At 42.0% G+C, this 15,537-nt stretch overlaps 1 protein-coding gene across 1 annotated transcript in view; it reads right to left on the bottom strand.

Annotated features, from left to right (window-relative positions):
- The window catches only part of NUP210L (nucleoporin 210 like), a gene marked incomplete at its 5' end in the record, with an annotated part of 31,141 nt that extends 15,737 nt beyond the window's left edge, over positions 1-15,404 (bottom strand). The window contains 22 exons of the mRNA XM_084303290.1: positions 399-526; positions 729-857; positions 1,712-1,813; positions 2,410-2,514; positions 2,827-2,915; positions 3,603-3,795; positions 4,268-4,441; positions 4,941-5,162; positions 6,527-6,672; positions 6,967-7,165; positions 7,641-7,796; positions 8,616-8,753; positions 9,620-9,760; positions 10,192-10,298; positions 11,028-11,096; positions 11,648-11,806; positions 12,542-12,674; positions 13,126-13,276; positions 13,839-13,932; positions 14,104-14,235; positions 14,500-14,636; positions 15,244-15,404. Of these exons, the coding sequence (XP_084159416.1) occupies positions 399-526; positions 729-857; positions 1,712-1,813; positions 2,410-2,514; positions 2,827-2,915; positions 3,603-3,795; positions 4,268-4,441; positions 4,941-5,162; positions 6,527-6,672; positions 6,967-7,165; positions 7,641-7,796; positions 8,616-8,753; positions 9,620-9,760; positions 10,192-10,298; positions 11,028-11,096; positions 11,648-11,806; positions 12,542-12,674; positions 13,126-13,276; positions 13,839-13,932; positions 14,104-14,235; positions 14,500-14,636; positions 15,244-15,404 (3,065 nt within the window). The remainder of the gene's footprint in view (positions 1-398; positions 527-728; positions 858-1,711; positions 1,814-2,409; positions 2,515-2,826; positions 2,916-3,602; positions 3,796-4,267; positions 4,442-4,940; positions 5,163-6,526; positions 6,673-6,966; positions 7,166-7,640; positions 7,797-8,615; positions 8,754-9,619; positions 9,761-10,191; positions 10,299-11,027; positions 11,097-11,647; positions 11,807-12,541; positions 12,675-13,125; positions 13,277-13,838; positions 13,933-14,103; positions 14,236-14,499; positions 14,637-15,243) is intronic.
- Between the last annotated feature and the right edge of the window lie 133 nt (positions 15,405-15,537).

Here is a 15,537-nt window from a genome sequence, read left to right as displayed (position 1 = left end):
TTCAGACTCTTTCAGATATTTAATACACTCACGTGGTGACACAGAATCACAGGCAGTAGAGATGACAAAACATCTTGCAGAACATTTTGTCATCTGCAACCACAAATCTCAAGAGCTTTGCAAATATGAGTTAAATCACCCAGCCTGCCACAAAAGATACGCATACATTAATTTACTTTTTACAGAAAGGTAAGTGGAAATTCTCCTGAGAATCAGTTGCTAAAACTGGCAGTTACAGTCCTGACACCTTCCATGCACTCCATCAACGTTTATGCAAAGCCAGCAAACAGCTAGGGGGTTGTAAACAGTTCTTCTGTAATTATTGGTTCTGTTTTTCAATACAAGGTGAATATTATCAGTACTTAAGAATGTTCCAACCCACCAGTTGTAATACTTACGCAAGTGTAACAATAGGTGATGCTGCTTGCAGCGTCAGCTTCATGTACTTGAAGTATTTACTCTGCAAGGGAAGTCGCTGAAAACCCAGGACTTGAACAGTAACAACGACAGATTTGCCAATCTCAAGCTAGATTAAAAAGAAAAAAGCAAAGGGGAAAGGAAAAGAGGGATTCCTACACTCTTTCTTAAGGCCTCTACATCTATGCTCTGCTCTGGATGCTCAATCCTAAGATGCATCTCCTGGTGCTGCCTCCTCCCTGTGGGCAGGGGAATTATATCCTACCGCATCAGGTCTTAGAAACTTCTGAGCTTCTCCCAGTTTGTATCACCTTATCAGTGAGATCCACTTCCACTTCATACATGTCAGACACGTGCAGATAGGCAGTAACCGGTTCCAACAATGCCAAACACAAATCATAAATTTCCAGGCTTAAAGATCCAGGCTGCAGAGGGGTGACCTATAACAAAAGCAAACAGGCACAACCATAGTAACTGAAGAAGATATTTGTATGTCTATTACAGAGAATATAGATTCACAAAAATGAGGTATTCTGCTCAAATGCACTGCTCAAATCAACCACGTTGCTCATCGGTACTCAGTTATGCTGATTTGGTGCATAAGAAAGACTTCACTGGGTTCAGTCAGTGTAATTCACCACAGGATTCTTTCCTGGAACAAAGGGAGCAGTGCATTGTCCTGCATAATTTTAAATGCCCTAACACATCTGGCTTCCACTTCAAAACTATGCAGCAGTCAAAAGTTCAGAGTGTTTCTTCTCTGGCAGTGAGATTAGATTTCTGTCTCAAATAAAACCTGACAAAGGTTTGATTTCTGACTCAGCTACTAACTCATGCCCTTTGGGTCATGAATGCCAAGCTGTACTGCAGATATTGCTGGAGGATATAGCAGTGTAGGAAGGAATCTGTAGGAAGGAATTTTGATAAGGAACTAGATAAAATGAAAATCTCAGTCTAACCAGGATGTAAGCCATGAGTAAAGAATATAAATAGCGATTATCTATGCACAACTAACATGGCCTATTTAATAAATAACAGGATTCCCCTTAAGTTAATGCTCTTTGAAGCAAATATTTGGCCTGAATTACATAGTTGCTTAAGATGAAGTGGCCTGGGACACAAAAATGGAATATATGTAACCAGCTCCAAGAACAACAATGACTGAGACAGAGGAAAGGAAAAGAGAAAAAAAAAAAAAAAAAAAGGTTATTTCTTCCTTTTTCCAGAGGATGAACCTCCCTTTAAAATTCTCAACCCAGGCTTCTCTAGCGCATAACATCTCGACTATAATCACCTCGATGGCACTTTCCGCCTCCCGATACTTCATGTTTACTATTCCACCCTCACTGCTGTTGACCAGAAAGTATCCAGATCCTTCCACTAGGTCAAATAGCTCCTGTCAATGAAAACAAAATTACATGAAAGATCTAAGCCCTTAGTCCTCAACTGTTTTAAGTTTTGCTAAGGAAAAGGGAGATCACTAAAGACTTTGAGCTATAAAATCTGAGGTCTTTTTTATTTATTTTTATTTATTTTTAAGCTACCAGCAGAGATTCCGCTCAAGAAAGAATTGAATGAAGAGCAGAATGAAACCCTGAGCAATCAGCCCCTGAATGAGGACATCACCAGAACAATCTAGCCAATCACACAGGGTCACCATTCCTTCGCAGATTAAAATACCAACGTAGAAAGGCAGATATCTGAAACCTGATGACAATAAGTTTTTCCTCTCAAACAATAAATAACACATCACTGAGTTAGCAGTGGTGTGATTCCACCACAGCACATAAATTACACTTAGCATCAAACACCACTTGGAATAATAAAGGGAAAATTGCTTCACCAAAATGAAATGGGTTCATGAGTTTACGCAGATTGGTCCTTTCTGCCTTCCAAAACCAGTGGGAAGCATCTCTTGATGCTTCAGTAAAAGGCTACCCAAATCATCAAGGAATGAGAAGGCACAAAATAAGCTGTGAGCAATGTTCTTACCTTTACAGCAGGATGATTATATATAGTGGCATTATCAGGCACGACAGTCACATCCTCTACCAATAAAAGCTCCACAGAAGCAGAGGTAAGCAGGTTAGACACTTCCTAGGAATGCAAACACGATCAGAAAGCTATTACATCAGTATTGCTCAGGTTACAAAAGCACCACTTTCTTCCTTCTCTTGTACAGAAAGGAAATGATGATTGCAGATAGCAAATGAGCATTTCCCCCACATAACTACACACTGAAATAAACCCTCCCTGTGAAAGCACAAAGGTCAGTATTCAGAACTGAAAATGAATTGTTACTCCATTACCCTTGACTGTCAAGGATATTTTGCCATCAAATGAAAGAAAGATCGGGGGAAACGCAAGCAACCCCTCTTCTGCCCACTAGAAAAGCTCCTCATTACTCACTTTTGGGCCACCTCGTAATGCGTAGTTCACAAAGCTGACTCCAACATAAACAGTACCTTTAATTTGGTGCACTTCTAGAAGCTGATGTCCTGCAAGCAACAGATGCAAAACACACACACCAGGACGTAAGAAATAATCAGAATTTTGAAGATTTTTAAAATTTCAACGAGTTCCTGAGAAACAATTTTAAACATCAGGATAAAGTAATTTCAGTCTGTGGTATTTACTTGAATTATTCTTTCACCAGTCCTTCTCTTCACATTTACAAACACACAATATAACCTACCACAATATCAGTCTGAAACGTATCAATCACCCTGCTATTAGGACATGAATATACTAGAAAAGCTCTGCAAGTAGGTGTTACTGATTTGCTGAGACAGAATATTTGTTGTCAAGGGAAACAGACTGAACTCCCAGAAACGGAAGACTTACGATGACAACGTGTTCACTAAAAGCTAATCCCAAGAAATACTTCAGTTTTGGGCTTTACAGAGAATACCTGTTTTGGTGCCTCTGAAAGATACCTGTTTGTAATCACAGTGTTAAGGAGATAACAAAAAATAACCCTGCAGTTCCTAAGTATTGATGCTACACTGTCCACACTACAGATGGGTCACAACTCTGAGAGAGTATTTCACAACTGCACTGTGAATTTTGAATTATTAGAGGAAACAGAAGTAAGCACTCTAGTCATGTTTCTGTTAGATGGAAAGGAGGAAGAAAGACAGAAAATGATGCAAACAGTCACAATTCCTATAAATTCTGAGCAGTACCGTGCAGCTGGGTCTGCCCAGTCCCGTCATCCTTCGCTACCATCTTCATGCTTCTAGCCTCAGAGAAGTGTGCAAGGGTTTCATTGGATGATTTCCACTCGAGCACCAGAGAACTGAAGTTGTCAAACTTCCGCTGCTGATGATCAAACACAGCTAACTCCAGAACCGTACTCCTCACACTGGATATGGGGATCTACAACCAAAGAAACACAGTTTCTATTGGTAACCTTGTGCCTGGCCTTAGAAGAAACATTTCCTCCTCCTAAACAAGGATCAGTCAAACGGTGATGGACAGGTTTCTATTCAGCAGTGACTGCTCCTTTCATCTCAGCTACAGCTTCATCACCCCAACACATTACAGGGCTCAGGTTCTTCAAACTCCTCTTTTTGAGCTTTCCTGTTTGGAAAGTCAATTACTGCCAAATTGAACACGGCAGCCAGAGAACACCTTGTCAGCAAGGGGACCGGGATGTCAGTTATTGTGAAGGAAGTTATTTCACTGCTAGATAAATAACTTCGCCAGTACAGAGCTCTGCAGTAACAGTTAACAATGCACAACCTTTACCTAAGGACAGACAGTACCTTACACATCCCACATTCCCAACCATCCCCCAAACGAGTGCAGGATCCTAACACAGCATTATTAGCTCTGTTTCAAGTCTTACTAGCTGTTTGCTCTGCTGCGGCAATGGACAAGGCTGAACACCAGTAGCTGCTTCATACACGGGGGTCACAGACATACTGGCGGGATGAGCACAGATGAACGTCACCTGGATTGCCTCCACAGCAGGAGCAGGGTTCAGGAGCCCTGGCTGGTTACCTACTCGGAACGTGAGCACCTTCAAGGACAGGCAACAAGACGGTTACGCAGCCAGCTTCATCCATTCTATCCGTGCATAAAATTGGCACGTTCAGCAGTGTCTTAAAACGCAAAGGATTGCATGCATGGGGTTGAATCTACACTACTGAAGTAAGTGCATGCCAGTATCATTGTGAGGGAAAGATGGTTATTTTTTTTCTTTCAAAGGTGACCTGAGAAACTTTCTGTAGGCACAGTTTATAGGAAATTTTCATTACAACTGTCTACATATGTATGACACAACCACTGGCCTGAATAGGATGTGAACTTTTTTTTTTTTTCCTAAACACAGTTCTGAGTAGAGGGGGGACTGTTACACCAACAGGTGTAATGAGAATGAAACTCACTTATCTAATACTACCACAGGCATTGTGCCTTTTAGTCAAGGAAAATGGTATTTATGAGACTCTACATGCAATTTTATCCACACTGTTTGCATTTCCGTATTAAGTTGCCAGAAAGATTAGAGGTTTCCTTACCTGCTCCCCCAACTGCAGGCATACAACCTGATAAACATACTGGTTCAGTTTCCTTTTTGTTGGAAATCGGACTTGTACAGCCTCAATTTTCTCTTCATGCTCCACAGTTAGTTCCGAAAAGAAACGAGATGGTTCCAAAACCCACGGTCCTGGCCCACCTTCAAATACCATCTCCTTTGCTGCCTGCCAGGTCACTAAAGCCATCTCTACTGGGTTGACAGCCTGTGAAGACAAAAAAGCAGAAATTCACACTTTTAATGCAATTTGACAGTGAGATGCTGGTCAAAAAGGGACAAATATAAGAACCACTGATACTACCATTTAGCATAAGGCCTCTTAACTACTCTGGCAATGTAAATGATGTTTAAGACCAAGCCAGAGGACTTTTTCAGTGCTGTACATGGGGCCATTCACACATATGAGAAGCAGACAAGGAACTACACATCCTTACAAGTAACATAATTTGTTCTTCTATTCATTTATTCCAATCTAACTGAGAAATCTAGCTTGGTGCACACCTACTAAAATGCTGACAGAACAGCACACAGCTCAGAAAAATGAAGACTACCTCAAATGCCCTGCTGATTTTTCACAATTAAAACAATGGTCAAGTTGACTGTCAAACTGATTTACTTCTATCTGATAGAATAAGAAGTTCGTGTTTTTGTAGGTGTCAGTCAATTCCCAGCTGCAAATTTGTTTCTAGAGAAAATGATTCGGGACTTGGCACTGTGTAACAAATGCATTAACTCCTCACTGTGAGGAATGTTTTAACAATTCGTGTCCATAAAGAACAATTCTGTTTGAAATGTTTGAATCCTGTCTGCCTCTGGGCCCTGCACTGGCAATTCAATGCTTGAACCACAGCTGCAGTGTGTCCCAGTCTCCCCCTCATTCCTCATTCTAGCCAATTTATCACTTCTTAAATTTATGAACCTGTTTTCTTTTGTTCCAGACTTCTATTTCTAACACTGCTATAGATGTGTCTGTGAATGGCTGGGGAAGAATGTTTTAATTACCCGTATGTCTGGGAGTTTCAGAACAACTGATAACAACTAATGACTGTTATGGGATACTATGTGGATCTTTGGTATCTGGTTAGGGGGGGGGCTGAGAAAGAAGCTGAAAGGCGGCTGGGAGACAAGATTTGAAGAAGGTGTTTTGAAGAAGGTGTTCCGTAAACTTGGGATGGTGCCCAGTAAGTACAAAGGGGAAGAGGAAGACTTCGAGCCTTCAGCATGGAAGACCCCTAGAGACCCCCAGAAGAGACCCCAGAGGAGACTGCGCATGCTCCAGTAGGAGGGACTGCACCCCGGAAGCTAATTTTAATAATCTATTTTTTTTAGAAGTAGTAATGAATATGTATTAGTCTAGGAGCATAAAAATCAGTTGCTTGATGTAATTGGTGTGTGTCCTGGTGGAGCGGAGACTCCCGGTGCACCCAGCGCTGTTTGCTTACCTCTATTCCTTTATATCCTTTAATAAATCCTATTTTTCATTTAATTCTAATTTGAATCCTGAGCCATTTATAACATCACCAATTTAGTAATTCAAACAGAACAGGGTGAACATGCACACTTCCTCACCTTGAGAGGTTCATAAGCAGCAAACACTGCACTTGTTTCAAAATGCTGTTGGTGCACAGTAATGCTTGCTGTCAGTAGTGTATGTCCCACAGACTTTGCTTCTAACTGGAAGCTGGAGCAGAATGTCTGTCCAGGCTTCTGATTACCTAAAAATTAAGAACATCTTTGCAACAGGTCTCTTAGGAGAGATGAAATGCAGCAGAATCTTTAACCATTTTTCCCAAAAGGTTTTCCCAAATGTCACATCTCCCCAATGCTTCCATCTAGTTGTAGGGAGAGTCGGTTACAAAGTGCCACAAGAGACTCTTCAAACCCAGTGACCGCCTCAGACTTCGTTAGTGGCTAATGAAATCCCCACATACCGTACATGGGGGTGACTTCAGGGAAATTATTTAAAACACACTTAGGGAAACAAGTATTTTGGAGCTAAGTGATCATACCTTCTTCAGCAAGGACAAATACTCCTTGCTTTTCCATGCTTATATTCAAAGGTAAGAGGGAACAATCAGTGAAAGCAATGTTCTCCCTTGTTTCCCTCTCCGTGAAATACATCTTGAGAGGAGCTTCCAAAATTTGGCCAATCTCAACGTCTGCACGAAATGGCAAAAGTTCCACCTTTGCCAGCTGTTCCACATACACCTGCAGGAGCAAAGTCCAGGGCAGCACCCTGTGAGAGCAGAAGGAACTAGCACAACGAAGTCAGAACTACAGCATGGCCTAACAGCCCAGGCTGGAGCAGGAAACACCCCGAATTAAAGTACATGAAAATGTTTTGACAGCACGTCTGTTTACAAATGCTTCAATAGTTCGTACATGAAATTAAACGCAATCTAAAAGAAAACAATGCTGTATTGAATAGCTAAATAGTACTGCATTAGGAAGCACCTGATACACAAGAAATATGAAAAACTAAGATTCAGGTCTACTCATTAACAGGAATGTGAACTGGAACGAGTTCCACTGACAAAACTGCAATAAGAGCCACAGGAGAACCAAGCCCATTGCTACTGAACAGGTGCCCAACAAACTTTGACCTTCAGGCAGAAACTTTCGGTTTCTAAGCCTGGACAAGCCATTATTTCAGAACAATAATCTGCCCAGAAAAGAGACTTCCCTGTATTTCTCCGTAATGTAAGGGGTTCTGTACATCTCTGGCCTGAACAATGCAGTGCCCCTGGGCCAAGCCTCCGGTCACGACGCCTTTTATGGTGACCGTGGCCACAGTCTGGTTGGAGGAAATCCATGAGAAATTGCCACTGCCTCCTTCTACCTATCAAAATAGAAGAAAAGGCAAGCAATGTAAATTGAAGATAAACAGCGTCCTGGAAACAGTAGTAGGATGACATGCTGGTATCATATGAGCATTATTGATCTGACAAATATATCTAAGTTTGGGCTCTTCAGCTATGGAACAGCAGTAAAAATAAATAAAACAGCAGCATTCCTGTATTTTTTTTCAGCTGAAGATCTCAAAGTACTTTTCAAACTTCTCGTACATATAATGATGGACTGTTAGAAGTATAAAGGAAAAACAAGTAGGCTTATTCTACAACTCAAGTAGAATCAAATATTCCCAGCCAAGTCAAAGGGAGGACCTTTTCCCCAGGTGAGTAAAGAGAAAGAACAGAAAAGTGAAAGAACAGAATAAAAGTACATCTCTACTGCCTTTTCTTATACTTACACAACACTTTCAGCAGTTCAAAACTGCAGTGAACTTTAATGATGTATAGCCAAGTGAACAACAAATGAACTGGGACCACAGGCGTTGGACCAAAGAACAAAATAACAAAGACATGACAAGAAGAAAATGGAAAAGCAAAGGGGTGAAAAAAGCACTGGAGGATTAGACCATGGCATTTCTGGAGAAAGGAAAAGATTATGTTGCTTTATCAATGAAAAACTGATTTTGCTGGAGGGAGCAGAACAGTTACAAGGTTAAAGTAGGAAAACAGGAGTAGTTTTGCCTGTTTAGTGCTCAGGATTCTCACTGAGCCTCAATTTGCTGCAAGTTTTTAATTAACTTTTCTTCTGGAAGAGGATCTCAAGCCAAGGAGGCTTTCATGATTTCCCAGGACATAGTCAGCTTCACCTGAAGATTGTATTGATACAGGACTTCCGTGGGATGGTGTGGAAACGCAAGGACAGAAGGTGACAGTTTGATGGGAAGGTAAATCTTCACCTCCTGTTCGTGCCTGACTGGTACGGGTAAGTAAGCCTGAGAGCCATCCTAAAAACAAGGGGGAAAAAGGACACCGTCTTTCAACCAAAGTAGCTTACAACTGACAGGAGAAAGTTAAGGCTTTTACACACTTGATATAGGTCTGAAAAGGCCTGAAACCCCATGAAGAAGATTGTACCAATTGCTTAGAATGTAAGCTTAAAAAAAAAAAGTATCTGAAATCAATTGCTGCTTTTGGGGGAGTGATCCAAATGCAGCTGTAACAAGTCCAACTGTTTCCAACATATTTTATTTTGTGTACAAATAGAGGCAGGAGTCTATGGCTACATTTACACTATCTCCTTAACATATTTAATTTATATTCCCAGCTGCTGAGGCCAGCTGGCATGGACTAACATGCTTCTGCTTTCAAACTCATCAGCTTCAACAACTACACCTAATTCCCTCATGGAGAACAGTCCCTGGAACACCCTCATTCCAAAACTTTGGAGGTTGTTTACAAGAACGCTACTTGGCAAAGAACAAGAGTGCCATTGACCCGCACATGGCCTGTATAAGAAGACATGCTGCATGCAGCTCTGGTAAGAGCTGTTGCTACTCCAACACCAGAGCAGGAAGTTCAGCAATCCCTGGTGTAATTCATTTCTTCCCAGCCTTTCTTTGCATCTGCCCGATTTCTCACATATTCAAGAGAATCGTATTTGCCTCTTGGACTGCTCACAATTCAGAAACAGCAGAAGGCATCGTCTGCAAAGACCTTGTGGAGAATAACTTGTTCTAGCAGGATAAATATAGCATAACTTGAATCACAGAGCAGCTCGTTTCACATAGATGCGCGCAGTATTATGGGACAACCAGAGGGACTAGGAAAAAAACATATCCTGAAGAAAATTACTACCATCCTTGTCTCTTACCTGTTGAAGAACAGAAACCAGTTCAGCTTTTATCCCTGTGATGCCGTCTTTTATGACTTGAACTATATGGTAAGATCCATTATGAGAAGATATTAGCTCTTCAAAATACTCCTTAGAAAAGTGGTGAATTATTCGGAGATTCTGCAAAGTGACAAAAATTGATGAACGTTGTGTCCCCCTTCCAAGGAAAACCTGATTCATTTTCCATGAACACCCACAGCATTGTGCATTTCTGTACAGGTTTGTAACACAGGGAAGATTGGTACAGATGAAACTGAATGGAAATTTTTTTGAGAGACTGCAGGAAAGATTGAGATGATAACAGAGCAAGAATTAATTTCCTTCTCTCTCTAATTTCCTTACTGGTCCTGCACATGAAATGAATCACAGAACGGCCTGGGTTGGAAGGGACCTTAAAGATCATCTACCTCTGTAACTCTCTTAGGAAGTACTTTCAATAAACTTGGAAAGGGCAGGAATGTTGTATTCATCCCACACCCTCCATGACAGTAACATAATTCATCAGGGCACTCCTCTGGCGGCTGCTCCTTGCTAACTAAACACGTACTCACATCGGATAAATAAACTTTAGTGCTGTCTCTATCATAAACTTCTACAGTGATCACATACTCTCGCTGCACTTCCAGGATCCATCTGTCTCCTGGATAGACAGTGAAACCTGAAATAAAAAATGTGGTTCGCTCTTGAGAACACTATCAGCAGCAACCAGCGGTGGTAAAACATCCTTCATTGCTAACGGTCAGTACTAGAGGTGCTTTTTTTAGTCCGAAGGATAACTGAAAAATTCCTAAATTGGTTTAGAAACCTTAAGGTTGTACTCCGCTTTGTCCTCAATCAGTGAGAGTGCCAGTGATGCTATGTTTTGTAACAGAGACATCTTTCTGCTGCCAATAAACAGAGTTTAGTGTAGAATGCAGAATGCCAGCCATGAGGCAGTAAGGGCTTACAGTCACTATGAAACCTTCCTGGATAAGAAATAGTGACTGAAGCAGAAAGGCTCTCATTATTCATCCTCTAAAGTATCCAGTATCATGTAAAAACAAATTCTTGAATCCAAGCACTCTCTAACAAAAATATATAGTTCAGCAAGAAGTACAAAAATGGCATGTAAGGCAATTATGACACATTCTTTCCGAGCTCTGAAGCACATTCTCTGTTGCTAATCTTTGGCTTAATTACTCTGATTTAGAAAGCAGCCCATCAAACAGAGCAAAGCCAACTTCAATTTTCAAATCAGTGCACTTGAAAAGATGCAGTCTGTTTTTGCCTTAAGTTTTAGGTGCTTACTGGCAGCATAAAGAATACAATGGTATTTTAAAGCAGTATTTTCCTGATTAAAAAAAAAAAAAAAGTTACTTTTACAGTCAAACTTCCACTTCCTTATTACCTAAAAATCCAGCTTCTACGACATAGATAGTGCAATTCGGAAGTCCAGAAGCAGCTCGCATGTGAACATCTTTATTCTCGCATAGGAATTCTTTAGGGATTTTCATTTTATGAAAAAAGCACACATCCATCCTCAGTGATCTATAAAACTCCAAGTGGTTTAAACACAGAATAAGTGAGGGAATCTGGGGCTTGATCCAATTTTCATCGACATCAGAGTGTCCTTCTGTTCCCGTCAATAAAAACTACATTGTGTAATTGGCTGGAGGAGGAGTCATTGTCAGTGTAGGAGAGAAAGGAAGTGTACAGGCTACAAAGTGATCTCTTGCTGAACAGCCAGCAGGCAGCAAGGAGGCTCTTGAGGCTGACCACTGACTGTGCTGACATGCTGACCCAGAAGAAAGGTGGAGACTCAAAAAGGAATCCCTGTCTAACAAAGTAACTACTCTGAAAAGTTAAAGCATTCAGAGAAACTCAGAATCAAATCTCAAAAAATCCTGTTTGCCTTTACAATCTCTTTTACTCACAGCCTCTGTTACTATAGAGTTGCCCATGCTTGGAAAAGAGGATAGCTATGGATTAGCACATAATATATGGCAGGAAGTCTCTTTAGAAGGATACTTTTATGAACAAAGGCAAGAGTGCTCTGTCCTAACTGCACCGCTCTCACAACGGCTGTCTTCACCTCCAGGCTGGCCACCGGCAGAATGTCAGAGCCACCGGGCCCAATAACTTGATCGCGAAGTTCAAGGTCATAGTGTTCAAGAGGAAATTCTAATTCTGCAAAGAGGTTACTTCAAAAGTTACATTAATTTGATAACCATCTACACTCCCCTATGAAACCTTACCTTGACACGGGTACCAATGCAAGGATCAGACAATAATGACAGCAAACAAGCAACATAAACATGTAATTAGCTGACATTTTCTCCCCACTGGCACACTTGTGTTAGTTCGACTCTCAGGCATGGACACACAAGGTTTGAAAAATCAGGGGCAACTCCAACCAACTCACAGCCAGCCCCCAGGCACTTCTTGGAGCCTCCACCAGGCTACCACCAGGCCCATCACTGGGTGTTAACGCAGCCCCCACTGGCCCATTACTGGAGCAATTGCTGGGCTTCTGTCAGAGCCCCCATCAGACCAGTTCTGAGCCTTCAGTGCAGCTCATTGACCCATTTCTGGTCCATTTGTGGTCCAGTCCCCAGGGTCTCTCTGGATTCCTCTCCGCACCATTGCTGGCCCACTCCCTGCACCTTCCCTGGAGCCCTCCCTGCACCATGAACAGGCCACGGGCTCTTCGGAGCCTCCCCTGAACCAACACCAGGGTGTTTGTGGAGCCCTTTCTGACTACTGCTGAACCAATCCCGAGGGTGGTTTTGGAGCCCTCCTTGGAGCCTCGTTCTTCACATTAGAGAGCAGTTCTACAAAACCAAACTGTTAGGACAGTGCATTTAGCTAGGAAGGCCAGCGGCAGATTGGGTAAAATATGGTGGTGCTAGGAGAATAATTTACCTGTCATCTTCCCCCGGACCATTTTTGCTACTTGGTATTTTACGTATGCTCCAACCAGGAGGTAAACATCGTGAGACGGTATCAGGAGGATATTCTCTAGAACCAGCAAACGGATCGAGGCGGCAGCTACTTTCTGATGGAAAAGGAGTAAATGCACTTTAATAGCACAAATTAAAATCTAGTAACACTTTCTCCATATCCTTACCTGCTCAACATTCTGGTTGCCCTACATTCCCTTGCCAATCTGGTATTTCAGTTACATGCTTTTATTTTTCTATTGTTATGTGAAGGACAACTAATGACAAGAAAAAAAATAACTCTCACAGTATCTTCAATATTTAGTGGGGGAAAACCAGCAAAATTGATAATCCTAACAGTACTGCTAGATGTGGTAATAAAGAGATTTTTTTCTCTTATCTGTTACTTGTGGTAGTCTTAGCTGTCTCTGTAACGCAGCAAGATAGATAACTTCACATGTACTTATGCACACTCTTAAATTTTACTTTCTAAAAAATGGGTTCCCAAACTTTAAGAATTTGTATTCTTTTGAACTGAAAAGAAGGATTTTTACAGTCATTATTCACCTTGTAGGTTGATTCTTGCATTCGGACTTTTATGACTGCTGCACCAGTTTTGATTCCTGACACCAGAATCCTGTCTCCTTGTTTTTCTGCTCTTTCCATCTCAGTTATGTAGTCTGGTGGAGAGTAGTCAGCTTCTGAGTATTTTAAAATCCTGACCAAAAAAAAAAAGTAACTTTTGGTATGATCTCCATGATCATTTCAGATTCACTAGTACAATGTAGATGAATTACCTTTCTCCTCAGCTAAATGAACCCAATTCCCTGAACCTCTCCTATCACGGCTCTTGCTCCAGACACTTTTTCACAAGTGTCTGCTGGATTCCTGTCTCTCAGTATCTTTTTTTGTGCTTGAGGGCCCCAAAAACGGAGCTTCTGAATTGCTCTGACAAGATTTGCTGATCATTGCCTCAAAACTATTGGGCCCTGTGATGCCAACATGGGCTAGGCTATCACAAACCATTTTAAACTGTACAATACTTACTATCCTTGCATTTAAACCAAATGCATTCTCTCAGCAGACTGCCCCTGCTGCCAATTTTACTCACGTGATTTATCTAAAAGCCAAATTAACAGCACTCTTACACCTACTGGCGGTGCAGTGATAAATCACTTATCTCTGTCCCAATTTACCCATCCTATTTCTTACCCATTCCAGGAGTATCCCAGGATGAAAGCGACTGCAAAACGTTCATTTATAATTTCTAGCATAGGTACCTTACTTTGCTTGACGGTTCTAAACTTTCGATGTCATCATCCTTTGCAATGCTCCATTCAAAAGTCATTCCTGACAAGCTACTGAACGTGTTTCCTGAAAACAAAAAGGAAAATTTGTATCGAGAGATAAACTCCTGTATTCTAGCCAGCTGATCCAGTGAAATCAAACCTCCTTTCTTTCTAAATATAAAGACAAAAAGCAGCATTTATTCCTCAGAGTAAAACTTTGGAATTTTATCAGGAAAGCTTGTCTCACAAGCAATACCTTCAACATCCAGAGCTCTCACAGCCAACTCCAGAGGAGAATCTTCCACATAGATTTCCCGAGTTCGGGAGATAATTTCAATACTGTTTATCAGATCAACAATGACATCGCAACGGAGTAAATGGCCTGTCACTGAAGCAATAGAACAAATAAACCTTAATTCAGCATCTACTAGTTCATAATGGCTTAAGAATCGTGAGAAGTTAGTACTAGTGAAACTAATAAATACACGGCTTCTTATTCTACAGAACCTAAGATATTTTTTTTTACAGACCACAGTTTTCCAACAATAGTGTTCATATTTCTAAAAATGTATGAGTACAATCCTAGGCTTCCATAAAAAGCCTCAACTCACAAATTACCTTCTGCTTTATGGATTTTTGCTTGTCTACCTACCACTTTCCTCAGCTATCACTACACCGCTTAGCTTTGTGGCTTGTGAAGACCGAGCAGAGAGCAATGCTTTTTGGGAACAAATGCTTCCATTCTCATAAATGGACTCAACAGTGACTATATCATTATGTGTGGAATACCTGAAAGAAAGACAGAAAGACATTTTTCCTCACTCTACTTAAAAGTGTATCTTTAAATGGGTTCCAAAAAAAAAGAGGAGGGCAGATTGCTCAAATAAACACAGGTTTATATTGCCTTTAAAACACTGTAGTTTTTAATATTTATTCCTGTAACACCCTGCTTAAATCCATTAGTCTTAGTGCTGGGTGCCGCCGGGTAACAACAGCTCAAGTTTCAAGTTCCAAAGGCCAATAGTTTATGGTCCCCCTTCTCCAAGTCCTAATGTTGACACAGAGCCCAGAAAACAAACAACCCCTGCTCTGACCATGTAAACCCATCCCTTACAGCTCAGCACAACACACGGGTCAATATCCCCTTGCTACCCTGCTCCCTGGCAGAACGCTGAGGCCTCTCCCTGAGCTGTTAAGCAAGCCGAGAGCCTGCCTCACAGGCACACAGCACAGCTAGTGCCACCTCTATTCCTTCCTTCAGACATTCTCCCTATCTTCTTGCCCTGAGCCTTAGCGGGTTCCCGTCTCCTCTCGGCTCCCCCAGTCCCTTTTTGTCCCGTCAGCGCCCCCCCGTCACCAGCCCCCATCTTCCCTTCAGCACCGCCCCCTCCCTCACCAGGAGTAACAGCCCCCCTCAGCCTCCAGCACAAAAGGGACCCGCAGCTCCCGACTGAAGGGCAGCAACACTTTGGGCACGTTCAATTTAAACGCGAGGCCGGGCAGGACGAAAAACAGGAGGGGGAGGAAAAGGCGAGAACGGAGCCGGGCCCGCCCCATCCTGCCAGAGAAGAACCAAGATGGCGCCGCCGGCAGAGCGCTCTTCCCGCCTTCCGCCACAGCTCCGCTCCGCGCATGCGCAAAGGCTTCCAGTCCACCTCTCCGCCGGGGCCTTGCGCATGCGCACTGCCAC

Source organism: Netta rufina, assembly GCF_964035555.1.
Source record: "Netta rufina genome assembly, chromosome: 29".
NCBI lineage: Eukaryota > Metazoa > Chordata > Aves > Anseriformes > Anatidae > Netta > Netta rufina.
Note: the sequence above shows the minus strand (reverse complement) of the source record. Positions and strands in the feature narration are given on the sequence as shown.